The sequence below is a fragment of the Octopus bimaculoides genome, chromosome 19 (genome assembly GCF_046866305.1).
Source record: "Octopus bimaculoides isolate indiv1 chromosome 19, ASM4686630v1, whole genome shotgun sequence".
In the NCBI taxonomy this organism is placed as follows: domain Eukaryota; kingdom Metazoa; phylum Mollusca; class Cephalopoda; order Octopoda; family Octopodidae; genus Octopus; species Octopus bimaculoides.
This window is the reverse complement of record NC_142946.1, coordinates 42,116,653-42,128,923: the sequence shown is the minus strand read 5'-3', so window position 1 is coordinate 42,128,923 and position 12,271 is coordinate 42,116,653. Positions and strand designations below refer to the sequence as shown.

General features: G+C 36.1%; 1 protein-coding gene across 1 annotated transcript in view; it reads right to left on the bottom strand.

Moving 5' to 3' along the window:
* LOC106873570 (propionyl-CoA carboxylase beta chain, mitochondrial) overlaps positions 1-12,271 on the bottom strand; it is a 55,145-nt gene that overhangs the window by 9,421 nt on the left and 33,453 nt on the right. Inside the window, exons 9-10 of the mRNA XM_014920999.3 lie at positions 6,933-6,999; positions 317-437 (exon numbers count right to left, since the gene is read on the bottom strand). Coding sequence (XP_014776485.1) covers positions 317-437; positions 6,933-6,999 — 188 coding nt within the window. The remainder of the gene's footprint in view (positions 1-316; positions 438-6,932; positions 7,000-12,271) is intronic.

The window sequence follows — 12,271 nt, the reverse complement described above, 5'->3', positions numbered from 1 at the left end:
ATGCCCTTCCTAATGCCAACCATTCCGGAAGTGTAGTGGGTGCTTTTTATGTGCCACCGGCATGGGAGCCAGTCGGGCGGCACTGGTATCGGTCACATTCGGATGGTGCTTTTTACGTGCAACCAGCACAGGAGCCAGTCAGGGCAGTGGGGGCTGGCATGGACCATGTAAATGTATCTGACAACCCTTATCCGCTTTCAGTTTATTCATTCTACTCCTTTTTGCTCTGTTGATGAAATATCACAAAACAACATTGTTTGGAAATCTAGATTGACAAAAAAAAAAAATAGACAAAAAAAAAAGCAGTCAAACTTACGGAGAATCGTCACATTTGCGGATAGGAGAAGGTTTCAAGTTGCTGGGTGGCAAGAAGTTCATGAAATTTCTTAACTCTCTCAGGGCAACAACATCATTTTCAAATGCAAGATGGGCAACACCTGAAAAATAAACAATTTTACGTTTTTAAAATCTTGACTACATAATTATAAAAACATATTTTTACAATCACTAAATTGTAAATTATAAAAACATTTTTACAATCACTAAAGAAAAAAAAGAAAAACCTGAAAGAAAAAAAAAGAAAAACCTGAAAGAAAAAAAGGAATAAAAAAAGCCACCAACTATTTTAATGAAATGACCCAATTATGCATGTAGACTTAATCAGAAATGTAGTCTGGAGCTAAGGCGATGGATTTAATTGATAAGGAGGGAATGTAATGCAAACATGTTTTTAAAGATATTTACAACTCCTACCAGACGTGTTGAGTGCTACTCTCACTTATTCATTCATTCATTGAATATCCACTTTTCCATGCTTGCATGAGCTGGATAGAATCTGTTTGAGGCAAATTTTGTACAGCTGGACACCCTTCCTGTCATCAACCCTCGCTTGTTTATAAGCAAGGTAATATTTCCCAAAGGCTCAACAGGATTTCGCAAAATATTGGAAATGAATGACAATGTGACCGTGACATTCCTTCACAGCTATCATACAGTGTCAAGACAAGGAGACAGTGTCAAGACAAGGAGACACTATACGTGGAAAAAAAGATGGGATAGTCAAACTTGGAAAGTATTTGACAACAGTTCCGTTCAGTCAGGGTCGACATCAGGATAAATGGCAATAGCAAAGTGCGAATTTGGTAGCCTGTGTCCTGCTACTGGTGCCACATATATACATGTATACATATGATTAAACATAGATTATAGAACAGGCATGGCTGTGTGGTTAAGAAGCTTGCTTTGCAACTGTGTGATTTTGAATTCAATCTCATTGCACGGCACCTTGGACAAGTGTTTTCTACTGTACTCTTGGGAATCAATGTCTTGCAAGTGAATTTGGCACACAGAAACTGTACAGACATACATATATACATATCTATATATATATATATATATATATATATGTACATACTAACTTGGTTAGGGGGTTGTAGGGGCGGTCCACCCTGGGCAGCACTTTTAAAGGGGTGGTACTTTTGGGTCTACTGTAGGCAATATGTGGTTTTCTGTGAGGTCCGGGGGGGGGGGGGATAGAAAGGCTGCCCCAGATGGCACACATTCTAGCTACACTAGTGTACGTACATATGTGTATGTGTGTGTGCATGCATATGAATGTCTGTTTGATACCCCCATCCCGATTAGTTGAGTGTTGGTTCATTTACATCCCCATAACTTAGCAGTTTCAGCAAACAAGACCAACAGAGTAAGTACCAAACTTGATAACTACTGGGGTTGGTTTGTTTTGACTAAACCTTTCAAGGTAGTGCTCCGGTATGACCGTAGTTCAATGAAAGAAACAAAGAAAAAGATATCCACATATGTACACACATACAATGAACTTGGGGTGTATATATTATTTTACACCTTTTAGTTGTTTCAGTCATGTGACTGCGGCCATGCTGGAGCACCGCCTTTAGTTGAACAAATCGACCCCAGGACTTATAAGCCTAGCACTTATTCTATCAGTCCCTTTTGCTGAACTGCTAAGTTACGGGGACATAAACATACCAACATCGGTTGTCAAATGATGGTGGGGGGTGGACAAACAAACACAAACATATACACACACACACACACACACACAAATATATATATATATATATATATATGAAAGAAGGTTTGAAAATGCACTTATTTTAAAAATATTTATTAACTTAACCGGTTTCACTTTTTTAGAAAAAGATTATCAAAAGTCTTTGAGAATAATAAAAAATGTTAAAAAACAGTTTGAGTATTAAAATGCATATATACATTCTTTGATGATAAAATATATTTAAAGTATAAAGCTTTGTATGAACTTTGTATTGTTACATACTGATTATCACACATTCTCTGATAATAAGATGAAAATGTTAAAAACAGTGTATGAAAATACATATCGGGAAAAATACATATACATATTCTTTGATAATCGAATATATATATATATGTATATATATGTATGTATGTATGTGTATATATATATATATATATATTATTTTGTTTAAAAGAGTACCAACACTGTCTATTTTTTATGTTTTATTTATATTCCTGCAGAACTAATGTGGGGTATAGAATATGGAATATACAATATATAATACAATATACAATATAAAATAAAATAAAATAAAAATGGATGGCACCATGGAAGAAAGTATTGAATGTAGATGAAATATTGAGTGTTCAATATAAAGGATCAAATATATAAATATATAAATATAAATATATAAAGGCGACTCGAGTTTCAGGGCTATTTCCCTTCGTCATGGCCGGTATGACGGTCTTCTTTCAGTTTCTGTCTAACAAATCCACACAGTCTGTTAAAGTCTGTCATACCGGCCATGACGAAGGGAAATAGCCCTGAAACTCGAGTCGCCTTTATATATATATATATATATATACGACGGTCTTCTTTCAGTTTCTGTCTAACAAATCCACTCAGAAGGCTTTGGTTGGCTTGAGGCTATAATAGAAAACACTTGCCCAAGGTGCCACGCAGTGGGACTGAACCCGGAACCATGTAGTTAGGAAGCAAGCTACTTACCACACAGTCACTCCTGCACCTATAAATATACATACATACATACATACATACATACATACATACATACATATATATATATATATATATATACATACAATTGTACAAGTACATTATAGTTGTATGTATGTACATACAAGTTCTACAACATTAATTTCAAAGCAATTAGAATGAGACCCCAAAAATATAGGTTAGGGATACAGTTGAAACTACTGCCTCGATTATACGCCCAGTATGTGTTTTATAAATATATATATTGATCCACAAGGGATGAAAGTCAAAGTCGACCCCAGTGAGACTTGCATTCACATTGTAGAAGAATGAAATAATATATTGTAAAGTATTTAATCTCCTGTTCTCCTATTACAGTCATCAGCCAACCTTATTTCCTTTGCTACAAACTGGAAGCTAGTCACTCTCAATGGGATTTAGCACTTTTGTGTGAATTTAGACAATGCCAAATGTTTTTGTTTTTAGGCATAGGCATGGCTGTGTGGTAAGGAGTTTGCTTTTCAACCACATAGTTCCGAGTTCAGTCCCACTGTGGGAAACTTTGGGCAAGCATTCTCTGCTATAGCCCGAGGCCAATCGAAGCCTTGTGAAAGGATGTGGTGCATGGAAACTGAAAGAATTGTGTTTAAAACGTGTGTATGTGATTGTCTTTGCATCTCTTGGTCTTGAAAACAGGTGAGGGTTAGTGACAGGAATGGAATCCAGCCATAGAAAATATGCTTCAAATAAACTTGTTTTTTCAGTAAAGTATGCTTTAATTCATCTGGTGTTTAAAGACAACGAAACATGTGAGTGTTGGGACATTTTGTTTAGAAAAGCTTTAACCACTGTTACCATTTTCATTGAAAATGGTGTGGAAATGGATGCTCATACATTCTGTGTGTGTGTGTGTGTGTGTGTGTGTGTGTGTGTGTGCGTGTGCGTGCACGCATTCCTTCACAAGAATCAAATATAGCGTATGCATATAGGTATGGAATGGAAAACTAAAGATATTTTCTCAGAAAGCCAAAAAGTAAAGATTCGATTCCTTGGAAGAAAAAAAGTAAATAACCACCTGAATAAATAAATAAATAAATTTATATATAGATAGAGAAAGACAGACAGACAGACAGAGAACACCAGAAAAAATATAGGAAGAAAACAAAAAGAAAAATAGATGAAAGTGTGTGTGTGTGTGTGTGTGTGTGTGTATACACACATGCACCACACCCACAAAATAAAAACTTCAGTGTCTGAAATAAGCAAATAAAACTGTCGGCACTGACATGAAGAGTATCAAGGGTAGTTACTGCAATTTATGAAGAACACAATAAATAAATAAATGAAAATGATACAGAATTTAGCAAGAAAAAAAAAAAAAATTCAGACATATTTATTTCCTGATTCACAATTCTCCAAGACCCAAAAATCTTTCTTCTCTCAGGGAAGAAACTATGTGCACCAGATTTATATCTAAGTTGTTTAGACTTGCCTAAATTTTTGCCATTGATATTGGTTGCAGATTAGAGATTAGGATACGCATGGTTTCAGAACTACCACAGATATCTCTTAAACGCTAACCGCTTCCACACACACACACACAAACAGGGATATCAAACTAATGGTTATCTGATAGCATATGGGAGAACTGCTACTGCTGTTGGATTTCAATTCTGTTATCTCAAAAAACAAGGTAAGCGCACTCTAACATATGGAGCTGATAAATGACAAGTAACTGAGAATAGATCAGGATTGTAGGGTAAGATTGTTGAAGAGAGATGGAAAGGAGGGAGAGAGAGATCACTTGGATACCAGCAATTTCATTTGTTGTTGCCCCAGTCCTTCTTCAAAAAACAAGACCAGTTAATGGAAAACTTAAAATAAATGTTACTCAATTGTGCTAACGATTCTGCCAGCTCGCCACCTTTAACCTAATTATAATGAAGATAATCAAGATTGTTAATAGATGAAATAGAATGGCTAACAGTTTTCCTTACAAAGCCGACCGACTTTTGCAACACAGCAAAAAGTTCTTGCAGAAAATTATGACGGAAGGTTTCATGTGTATCAAATATGAGAAGCTTTGTACCACAGCACCAAAACTCAGACAGTTGGGTATCAAAGGAGTTAATATACATTTTCAGTATAGTCACACGTGAATCAGATGTATCTGCTTGGCCACAACTATCAGCTTAGCAAATACTTTAAAGCAGTTGTTCTTATCCTCCAATCAACCCTTCCTTTTCCCTATCATCACTTTTTTTTTTCATTCCTCCTCTGATAAACAAATTAAAATGATTACAGAATTGAGATAAAATTACGTGCAAGAAAGCTAGCATTACTGATGCAAAGGATTTGTCGGGTTATTTTTATTTTATTTTATTTTTTTTTTTTTCCCTTTCACAACTCTTTGTACTTCCAGCCTTGCTACATGCAGATAAACAAAGAATGCTAACATATTTTTTTAATGAGTAGCAAAAATAACGGTAAAGCATCATCACCGCTTAATATCCATATTCTATGCTGGCATGGGTTGGATGGTTCAAGTCCAAGGATTGCATAGACTTCCAATATCTGCTTTGGCATAATTTCTACAGCTGGATGCCCTTCCTACCACCAACCACTTTACAGCATTTACTGGGTGGAGTCTTTTTTTTTTTTTGTTTTTTGGTGCCATCAGGCAACTCACAGAACTACAAACCCTGGGGGAAGCTGTAAAATCTGGGTAGAGTTGAAGGGTAGATGAACAATAAACCACAAGCTAGGGAAGATAAAAGGATGCAGAAGTGAGGATGGGCATGGCAGAAATAGTAATGGTGATACAGTTGATAAGGAGAGGACAAGAGAGGTAGATGGCATAGTTGGAAAGTCTGCAGACGTCTAGAAGTATTTAATGAACATCCCTTTAAGCTGTGAGTTCAAATCTTTGCCTTTTATCCCAAGGTACCAATAAATATATTTGGGTTGAATTAATTGTTTATACACCTTCCCTTCAAAAATTTCTGGTTTTTTTACGAATGTTAGAAATCAATATATATTTTGATGAAATAGATAAAAACCAGGTGGAGGTCTATGAGAGCAGATATGGCAGGAAGAAACGTCATTAATGCAAATATCAGTCACATAAGAGACATGTTGCAAGATGCTCAGAGCTGAATCTGAGGGTCAAATTGATTTCATTTGATAAGGCAGACACACATATAGCTTTGGTAAGAAGGGAAGCATAACCAATTTTCAAATGACTTCAGTATATTGAAGGTACTTCACTTTTAGCAAACATGGATAAATGAATGAAAAGCTATGTCAATTCCACAGAAATTGACATAGCAAATTTCGAAACTACAATCGCAAAAGATCAGAACTGAAATCAAGACAATCAAATCCAGTACTCTTGCATCGAAGCTCTTCTCCATTATGTGATGCCAGTAAGAGTAACCTAAGGTACTTGCTATAGAATTAATCTAAGTTTTCAGTTTGCAGTGCTAAAAAAATCAGAGCTTTGTACACATGTGTTTGTACACATGTGTGCATACTTCCACATGTTGCTGCACGTGTGTGTGTGTGTGTTTATTTACTTCTCTGCTTTACAAAAGTCACAAGCTATGGAGCAGTGTTGTTGTCACAAATCATCGTCTGCCTGCTTCGTACCTTTCTAAATTGTTTGAAATAAGAGATTTCTTCTTTGAAATACAAGTAAGAGTTAGTGACAGCATAGGACATCTGACTATAAAACAATGCCTTAATAACAAAGCCATCTAAGCCATGCTACCGTGGAGAAAATGAACATTAAACAAATAAACATGAGGGATATACAAAAGTGGGGAAAAAAGAAAGGGGGAGACATATTAACCAACAAATAGATACACTTAAATACATAAACAGACATGGAGACATGAGACAAACAGACAGACCTACTTACCTGATACTGTTGTATGAGTTTTAGCACCACCAAGTTCCTCTTGGGTAACATCTTCATTCGTCACAGACTAAAAAACAAAATGATAAATACATCATTTTTAAATAGTTTTAAACAAATTCAAAAACCATTTTTCATTTTATTTTCTAACTTTTGCTTTTGCTATAAATATTTTTGTATTTGTTTCCATCTTCTAATTTCTAACAATTTGAACCGGTTACACACAGATTGATGTTAAGAAGAGCGACATACTTTAGAAGCCTGTTGAAATACCAACTAAAGAGTCGAAAAAAGCTTGTGAATCTTCTTTGTCACTCTCTCACACACAGATCATTTTTTACTGTCAATATTTTGTGGTGTATTTAGGCAAATACACTTAATTCTAAACAGCCCAGTTCACATAAGCAGGTCTGTCAAGAATAACCACCAGATATCTCCAGGGAATGTTAGTTGAGACACACTGACATCCTAACCATGTATATGGAGGAGAGACCCTCACCTACTATGAAACCTGAACTGTCATATGTGTGAGTGTGTGAGAGTAAGCATGAATGTGTGTGTGTTTATGTGTATCAAAACTGACAGATTTATTTCCATTACCTTAAGCCTCAAAACATTGAGAACCAGTGCTGATAACCAAACTCTGGCCACATGCCAAAAACCAGACATTACTCAGGGTAGTATGCTCAATGGCCATAGCTGTCAAACACACAGACACACACAAACAGTAAAAAGACATGCTCCTTGATATCCTATAATACTCTTCAGAAGAAAGTCCCTATTCACATAAGTCTTTAGTCTTCTCTCACTGAAAATGTGTCCTTCTTGGACAATCAAATTTCAATCCCCCCCCCTCCGCCACTCCTTCTCTACTATGAATCATATCACAGACTGGCTCTACTCTTCAGTAAACTACAGAGACCAGGGTTGAACACCAGCCCAAACAAATCATTGTGATTAGGAACGAAATTGTTTTACAGATCATTTCAATCATGTCTAGATCTCCTCACAAAACCAAACCAGTAACTTCTAAATGCAGAAATCTGTTCAATGATGCTGCTGCTACAACTACCATTATCACCACCACCACCACCACCACCACAAATCTCTGCTGCTATTCTCAACATCACAACTATCTTCAGCCTCATCATCATCACTATTGCTACTATTATCCTTCCATTACTACTAGCAACACCATGACCCACCCATCGTAATCCTTTCTCCATTTTCCTCACCATCACCACCACCATTCTCCACATTCATATTAATTTATCAATTATCAAATCAACATTATCCTTTCCCACTCAACTGACATGAAGATAAGAAACTTCAGGTTAATTCACTGACGAGTAAAGTCTGCCTTACTCCTATCTCAGCATTCATCCACTCACACCGACTGTTTGTTTTTTTGTTGTTGTTTTTAATCATGTTTAGGTAATTAAGCAGAAACTATTTCTTCACTAGATTCTTCGGATAACATAAAGACAGCCAATAACTCCTTATCTATTTTGGTATGTTAATGATATAGACGTAGGGCACAGGAATCGGAACTGTGGAGTTACAGGGTGTGTTGTTGAATGCACTGGTCAGGACCAGTTTGAGCAGGCCTATGAGAGAAGGAAAGTAAGTAGTAGGAGGAAGGGCTGTAATCACAGAAGAGCAACAACTGTGACCTTTTGCAGGGATTCCAACAATATGAAGCATCACAACTCAAGATTGTATAATGCTAAGATTGGAAACTGGGTCCAAAATTTTGCAGCAGAACTAACTCCGTCAAAGACATCCACTGACCAGAAGGTGGTTGTTGTTTTTGTTGTTATGTAACCCTGGTCAGATTTACAAGAGTAGATTACAAGTATAGATACAGCCAGCTGAAGGATTTGGAGTGATTAATCGGCATCTTATTCTTGTGTTATGCACAAGAACTAAAACAAAAGTTTGGTTGTCTGCATTTTTACTATTCGTACCCATTTATGTTATCCAAAGAATCTGGTGAGGAAATAATGATACGTCATAATATCCTACATGTTTTTTTCACCAATCACCAAGTGTCCTGACAAACAGGATATGCCAAGGCAATTAGTCAACTAGGATACATACTCTTAAGCCTGCACCATCTAAACCAGCCATATTTGGCCCAAATAATGTACCCGTTGCATGTTTGAACATGAAACATGTACAGTTTGAACTGGCCAGATCCAGTTATCCTAAGTCACTCTAAAAATAAAAAATCACATCATTGAAATCCCAAAGCTATGAGACAATGCATGATGATTAATTAAAAACAATTTGAACAAGAGCACTCAGAGAGCGCAAACCTCCACCAAGGCAACACCAACGTCCTCTCAATGTAAAGTCAGTCAGTCAACTAAATCCTCTCCAGCTTTTGTAATACAAGAATAAATCAAACAATGCAGAGTCTATTATTTGCTTACAGCAATAAGTTTTTGCATTCTTGAAAGAAGAGAGGTTCCACAGTCACCTGACAGCCAAATTCCCTCAAGTCAAACTTATTTTGAAAAACAAAAAGAAAAAAAAGGACATAATAAAATGTTGTAACCCCTGCATTATTGACATTTCAAATCATGTAGCTTAGGGGTGAGCAATTTATGGCCACGGGCTGCATGCAGCCTGTCACAGAGTTTTCTGTGGCCCACAGAAGTGTTCAGCAAAAAAAATGTTCCTAATCTAAAATTTTTGTAAATTGATCATGATAAACTGCTAAGTGCAAAGGTTAACTTGAACCAAGACTTAAACCACGGGCTACTAACCCCAAGATTCCGAGTTCGATTCCAAGCAGTGACCTGAAATTAGTCTACGACATTGTCAGGTCTTACATTGAGTTACATCAATAATACATAACATTAAAAAAAAAAGTTTATAATGGTATGCAATAAAATTTCAAATTCACAGCATATAATAAGGAAAAAGAATTTATTTCGATGCTAAAACATTTCAAGGAAATAAAGTTAATTAGGAAACTAATAATGACATTTGCTTGCATCAGCAAAATTTAATTAAGCAAGATTTTAAAATTAACAAGGATCCTGCCCAAAATATTATAATTCTTTTCAGCTAGCACATGAAAAATTAAGCTTTTTTGTTTGTTTTTTGTTTTTTCTAAAATTTTATTTCTAAGAAATAACGATTTTTTCAAAGATAACAGAGTACAGCAAAATAATAACAATAACAGGAATTTTATATATTTGGGTACAAGACCTAAAATTTTGGGGATGGGACCAGTAAACTGCATCAACACCAGTACATGACTGGTACTTGTGTAATGGGTCTTTTTTACATGCCGCTGGCATGAGTATCATTGACCTGACACCGGCATCGGCCACGACAATGGTCTCGCTTGGCTTGACAGGTCAACACAAGCACGGTATATCACCAAAGGTCTTGGTCACCTGTCATTGCCTCCAAGAGGCCCAACGTTCAATCAGTGCTTTTTTACATGCCACCAGCATGGGTCCCAGTCAGATGGCACTGGCATCAGCCACAACTGGCTGATGATATATGGATGTCTGATCTAATAATAATAATAATAATAATAATAATAATAATGGTTTCTAATTTTGGCACAAGGCCAGGAGGCTCAGGGAGAGTTGTTAATTCAATTACATTGGCCCAGTCTTCAACTGGTATTAATTTTATCGACTCGGAAAGTATGAAAGATAAAGTCGACCCTGGTGGAATTTGAACTCAGAAACAAAGATGGACAGAAAATAATGGTTTCTAATTTACTGACAAGGCCAGCAACTTTGAGGACAGAGGATTAGTTAATACAACTGATCTCTAATACTTACTTGACTGATACTTTATTAACCCCTAGAGGGATGATAGGCAAAGCTAACCTTATTTAGATTTGAACCCAGAATGTAGAAATAATTAACAGTTTCTCACATCAGCAAAAGCAACAAGTTTGTGGGAAAGGTGCAATCAATTTAATCAACTGCCAGCACTTGACTAGAAATTAATTTATTTGCAATTCCTCCCACCGAAAAGATGAAAGAAAACTAAATTATCCTCAGTGAGAATTAATATTATTAATGATTGGTAACTTAGGCACAAAGCTACAAACGAAGTGGGTAAGGTAGAATGATTGGGTCTACCCCCAGCGCTGCACTGGGCGTGGTTAGCTCAAACCTGAGAAGAATGACGTAAAAGAGATGTAGTTAAATCTCAAAAGGCTTTTAATTTGGTACTCTCCCACCACCACCACCACCACCACTCTGCAATTTCCTTGATTACACTTAATTAAAATAATGATTTCTCACAGCCATTCATACAAAAGCGCAGATTTGTAAGATACTGTGTAAAGTTGGTTGAATCAACATCAGTCCATTTCATCATCATCATCATCATACTCGGTGACAAAAAGCAAAATCAAATATCTTTCATCTTTTACCTGCTTCAGTTATTAGATTGTGACCATGCTGAGGTACCACCTTGAAGGGTTTTAAATACTGGTACTAATTCTGTTGGTCTCTTTTGCCAGACCACTATATTATGGGAATATAGACAAACCAACACTGGTTGTCAGGTGGTAGTGGAACAAACAGCCCAAACGCAAAGATACACATGACACTAATTTAATGATAACTAAGTTATTTTACTAAATTCTTTGTTATATTTAAAATTAACTGAAAGACACACAGAGCATCTCAACAGAAATATGGTAAAGAAAGGGTTAAAGTCCATTTGTCCATGTTGGTATGGGTTGGACAAGTCAAGAATGCAGCAGACTACCATTCTTCACAATTTCATATCATCTTACTCCAAGAATCTTCACATTTGAACTTGCCATTTACCCCCATAATTATCACTGTTAACAGATGGTATTTTTCCACCCACCAAGTGTCATCCATACATATCATATGTCCACAGTAAAACAGTTAAAGTGATGACGGTTTATGTAAACAGAGAGGCAAATATTTAGTTATAAATATTTTATGTCAACATCTGTTTTAATTATGAATAAATTAACTGCAAAACCTTCCCACCTAAAATCATATTAGACACTCAACTAATTTGAACAGCTCCTTTCTGTCTCGAATTGCTACTTAGAATGAAAACTAATACCTGCTAATAAACAAAACTAATTTACATCTAACACTCAATGGGTCCTTGACAGTATTGTTGGAACATCAGACAAAATACCTTGCAGTATTTAGTTATGCCCCTTTCATTCTGAGTTCAAATCTTGTCAAGGTTAATTTTGCCATTCTATACTTTCAGCCATGATAAAATGAAATACTAATAAAATAATGGAGTTGATACAACTGACTCTACCATACACTCATTCAAATTTGTGGCCCCGTGCCCACAATACAAATTTG